Source organism: Papaver somniferum, chromosome 10, assembly GCF_003573695.1.
Source record: "Papaver somniferum cultivar HN1 chromosome 10, ASM357369v1, whole genome shotgun sequence".
In the NCBI taxonomy this organism is placed as follows: Eukaryota; Viridiplantae; Streptophyta; class Magnoliopsida; order Ranunculales; family Papaveraceae; genus Papaver; species Papaver somniferum.
In genome coordinates, this window is record NC_039367.1 from 131,508,724 (window position 1) to 131,513,922 (window position 5,199).

Genomic DNA, 5,199 nt, shown 5'->3' on the forward strand with positions numbered 1-5,199 from the left:
ACCAGTTCAGCTGTGAATTGCAAGTTTGTATCATATTTTCAAAAGACAAAAAAATGAAAGGTCAGTTGCAGGTTTAATGGAAGAGAAGGAGATATGGGGAAAAGAAAGGACCGGTCTCATGCGATTGTAAATATCCACCGTTGATTTTTTTTGACTTTAATTACTACCGTTAGATTAAATTAGCATGAGAGGGTAGTTTAGGTACTACAGTTGACACGTGTATAATTTTTCCACCTGTATATTTTTGCTGAGTCAGCTAACTGACTTTGGACGGAATATATAACGAAAGGAGGTTTTACTAATTTAATTTTTATAGGGGAAGTAAAGCAAATAGCGATCTTGTTAGGGGAGATAATGCAAGTTACCCCTAAAATAAATTAATTTTTAAAAAAATAATCCTTCATTTATATTTTGTTTTACAGTAATACAAACTATATAAATAATCACTTCATATTTTACAACAAGAGCATTGACATTTTCTCGGATCACGCAATAATTTTTATCCTTGACCTTTACTGCCTCAACTTCTTTACATTTTTAGAGCAAATAGTGAATTTATACTGGGAATGAATATTTGCAACTCCTATGGAGAAAGCCTGTAATGATGACAGTGTCGATTGGAAATGAAAAACATACAACCCGTCTTGAATCTTCGCCATCCTCAACATGGGGAAATCTTTGTCCGAACCCTGCAAATGAGAAATTGTATCAGTTTTTTTTTTTTGTTTTGTTATTATTAAGCGTTTATTCTTCATTACTGACAAAAGCACCAGAAAATGGTGTCAATACACCACAAAGTAGATTAGCCCGATGACTAATTTGTATGCTGATGTAAAATAGAAAGTGTAATGTGATGAAAAACAACTAGTTACATGGTTGTAACACGGGCGCACCTCTTTTAATAAATCACATGACTTGCACTCGTCTAGTGTATCAAGGTTGGTGAATTCTTCATGTCCATCTGATCTGCTACAGAGAACCGTGAGAGGGCAACCAACATCCCAACCTCCGCAATCACATTTACCGCCAGACCGCCATCTCTCAGTAAGACTTGATGGACCTCCATGTTTACTTCTTGGACCACTGTGCATCCCAGCTGGGACTAAAACATTCATGCTAATAGAGCAGTCACTTTGAGTTTGCAAATTTTCATGGCCATAACCAGAAGAAACGGAGGCTCCTAAGTAGGCATCAGCCGGTTTAAGTCTAGCTTTCTCCAAGAATTTCAAGCCCCAACCTCCTATTGTTACATCTAGGCAATTCTCATGGAGATGATCTTTCACAACTATGGCAGCTAGCTCAAACTCCTTTGGACATTCTAAAAGGTTCCTTCTATCCAAAGCATCAAGCTTGTTGCACATATTTTCACATGGATCTGAAAAACAATCTTTAAGTGTAGAGCCTGTAGCACCAAATTTAGGAGTAGCTTTGTGCTTAAACAAATGGTTCGCTCTAAACATTTCCACTACATTTTTAGGTGACCCCTTGTGCTTCCTCATGGTAGAGTCTGAACTTTGCACATCCACAAGATGATCTTCTTTAGTACCAAATAATACAAACTCTGTCTCTGTAAATTTCGAATTATTTGAGCACAAAAACGATGATTTTAAAACCTTCATCTTACCGATAAGATCGGGCAGATTTTGGTAACTCCCATGCATCTTTGAAACCCTTTTTCTTGTATGAAACATGTACATGTAATCAAGGTCCTTATAATCGGAGGACTCAACCTTCAAGAGATCAGCTATAAAGATTTCATTATGATCATCAAATGAGAACACAAAATGTGGAATCCCACTCTTCCATGTGCAGTGAAGCATTCCCTGAAAAACAGTGGTAGAAGCAGGCGAAGATATCTGATTTGAACTTGCAGATTTCATATTTGATAAAGACGAAATAAGCCTTCTACCTAACGGCTTAGACCCATGTCTTCGATTTCCTATAGGTGATTCTTCTATTTCGAGACTTTGTGGGGTACTAAAACTTGGACTATTCGAAGGAGAGCTATAACAGTTTGTTTCTTTAACATCATTAGATCCTAATCCTCCTAACTTCATATCACTGTCTGGCGAACCAAAATGGCGAATTAATCCACTCATCAACATGTTATTCAGATCAATCCTTCCATCTATTGCCCCCACTATCCATTGTCCAGCAGTGTCTGAACTTACAATACCGTCCCCTGCTACAATCGGGCATGGGACGATAAAATTACCTAAACTATTGTTTCTCCTGTTTTTCCTTGGTTCTGATTGATCAAACAAAAGTTTCATCTTTGATGACTTTGGGTTCGAAGAGATATTGCATGGAGTTTCCAGACCATAGAGTAATAGAGAGTCAGATGCACTAAATTCTACAAAATCCAAACAACGCTGCAATTCTTTCTTATTGAAACTTATGAAACGTGTATGCTTAGGTGTTCTAAGATCCACCCTATGTCTTCTTAGAGTTAACGATTCCTCGATACCTCTTTCCACCATATGTAATTGACTGACAACAGATGTTGATGCTTGTTCTGGCTCAACAACGAACCTTTCAAGTTTCATTTCATTAATTTTCAAACCATTCTCCTCATAGGTTTCGGTGTCCACATTCAATCTACAGAACTGTGAATCCTCTCTTTGATAGTCACTTTGTTTATCAACAGATAATTCTCCCATTTATATCGTCCAATAATTTAAGTAGACTAGTGCTGGCCTTTATGTACCTAACCTTTCGCAGTCTGAAATATAACATGAAAGCTTAGTGAACACCAGAAACTACTTGTGGTTCAAATCAAAGAAAATTAGTGTATAAAGGAGATACAATGAGGAATATGTAACTGTGACCGTAATATCACGATGATTCATGTGATAACATTTAAGCATGAAAAATGACAATAATAATAACAGAAAAACGCTATAGCGGAAAAACTGACTGCAAATATTCTCCAGGGGCTCTAAATTTGATACTCAAACCATTTCAAATGGTGCAATCCTATACCACAATATTATAACTAAATACAGCAAAAACAAAAATCATTAGAACAAGACTATCATTTTCTAAACCTCGCTTACTTTTTCTTGTTCTTCAAAGAAAACAGTTTTATGATATTCTACTGCAATAACCACCAACTTACATATGTATATAACTTACTCATTTAAAAAAAATTCACGGCAACAAATACAACAGCAAAACAATAAGAAGCAACGAGACAAAGAGGATGTTCAAGAAACAAAAAAAGGCCCTGATGGTATGTACAGCATGGACCACATACGGACCTAGGGAGTTCCATACTGCCTGAATTTTAAGAGGAAAGCATTGTTACCATCCATTCATAATTGAAGTTAAACTACCCAACAATTTTAAGGACCATTTAGTGGCACTCCAGTCTCAGTGTATCTCAATTCAAGATCAAGGAAAAAGATGGAAAACGTAAATAAGAAATTCATAAGAAATGGACTCAAATTTCAAAATTTCAAACCATTACCAGAGTTAGGTAGAATTATTATTGAACAAAAAGTGATCAAGGAAAAGTTGGCTTTGCCTACTAAAATAATAAAAAGTAAGATTTGAATTTTACAGGGCCCTTTTAGAGACTGTTTGGGCAGCCATGGTTCCACTCTGTTGACTAGGAGCATTACTCTCCAAAACACACCTTGTGCCCAAAATGACTATCCAGGTTCCAGATAAACAGGTTTTGAAAACTCAAGTTATGCCACCGAGATGGATATATGAGAAACACTATCAAATTTGTTGTTTCCCGTTTAGTAACTAGACATCCAGTTTTGTATCAGAATTGCATTAACTACTCTAATTCTAATCGACTAATTAATACAAATAGAAAACCAATATACAGATCCAAAATTTGATTGGAATTAGACAAATAGATGAAACACACAAAAAAATTGAGAAGAAACGAACCTAATTCAGGGAGAAGAACCAAAATCACCAGAAAAAAGGATCTTAGGCACCCAAAATTTAAGATGATCTTACTTCCTAAGCAGAATCGCTAGTAGCAAAATTTTCAAAGCTGCAAAACAACTAAAGACAATTCAATAAATAAAAAATTACAAAATCAAACCACTATTTATTTAATACATACCCAAAAACAAAAACAAAAATCTAAAATCAGAACACTGTGCAATATCAACTCCGTCCAATCCACAAAACAGTAAGTAAATACTACTAATAATAAGAAAATTAAAAACCAACCTTTTTTTCTCAACGAAGCATTAGATCAATAGAACCAAAACCCACATCTACACGATTCAAATCTAATCCCATTTTCACTAACCAAAAAGCTAAGTGAAAGATATCGTAACAATTACGAAATGAAATCGTAAGCCACGTTTAGGAGTCTCATTTCTTTTCTTTTTTTTTTTCCTTTCTAATGTCTCATTCAAATTTCTTCATATAACATCCCAATTCCCGAAATATGGGTTTCTGAATTAGGGATCAAAACAAAAAACCCTCTAGAAGATAAGAGAGTGGAGAAGAAGAAGAAGATTGATGATGAAATGGTGAGTGATAGTGTGAGCTGGTGTGCACGATAGTCTCGTCCACTACAACAAGATTCAGAGCCACGAACAAAAGAGCACAACTGTAAACTGTTTCGTGTTGACGTGGATAAGTTTCTTTTTGTCTTTCTCTGCAAAAATGATTCGTCCTTTTGAATAGTTGGTAATTAAATTTGAAACCCCATAATTTTCGGATAAATTCCCGAGGTTTCATTAAATGCGGCTTTTGTTCCCTTTCTATTCTTTGCATTCATTCAATTCTAGAGCGGCGGGTGTTGTTTAATGACATACTAATTGTTATTCAATTTCATTTTTTTTCGAAGCAACCCGTGTAATAGTGTTCCGTGCTACTTTAGGTTACATGGAAGTTGGAACAATAACTTATATATACATGTAGGAAGAAAACACTAGATAGTATATTGGGCCGTGCATACGTGGGCTACAAGTCCTACAACACCTCCTTATACGGTCCAGTAAAATTTCATATGCAGTGCTTCACATTTAGTGCTTCGAATATAGTGCTTTGAATGTCGTCTTCTCCTTGATAATTTGTGTCGAAATCAATTGCGTCATTAAAATTTTGACAAGGAAAAACCCAGTGGGACAAAACCTTGATACAACTTTTCACATGTAGTACTTCACATGTTGTTTCGTATTTTACATATAGTTCATCACATGTAATAAGATCTTTAAAGATCGC

At 35.5% G+C, this 5,199-nt stretch overlaps 1 protein-coding gene across 4 annotated transcripts; it reads right to left on the minus strand.

The window, feature by feature from the left end:
• Positions 1-373: 373 nt before the first annotated feature.
• Positions 374-4,587, minus strand: LOC113318766. Of its 4 annotated transcripts, none has more exons than XM_026567007.1 (4): positions 4,195-4,587; positions 3,904-4,012; positions 894-2,722; positions 374-689 (listed from the first exon to the last, which is right to left on the minus strand). In XM_026567007.1, the coding sequence occupies exons 3-4, from the start codon at positions 2,658-2,660 to the stop codon at positions 513-515; spliced, it is 1,944 nt and encodes a 647-aa protein (XP_026422792.1). In that variant the 5' UTR covers positions 2,661-2,722; positions 3,904-4,012; positions 4,195-4,587; the 3' UTR covers positions 374-512. The 4 variants fall into 4 exon arrangements, with proteins under 4 accessions (XP_026422792.1, XP_026422793.1, XP_026422794.1 ...); XM_026567008.1 differs by having other exon boundaries at positions 3,904-4,023; XM_026567009.1 differs by lacking the exon at positions 3,904-4,012.
• Between the last annotated feature and the right edge of the window lie 612 nt (positions 4,588-5,199).

Bases quoted from the DNA above. Each gene is read 5' to 3' on its own strand.
- LOC113318766 (XM_026567009.1), bottom strand. From the start codon at position 2,660: ATGGGAGAATTATCTGTTGATAAACAAAGTGACTATCAAAGAGAGGAT. The intron at 690-893 runs GTGCGCCCGTGT...TCTCATTTGCAG, and splicing joins CATGTGATTTATTAAAAGAG to GGTTCGGACAAAGATTTCCC.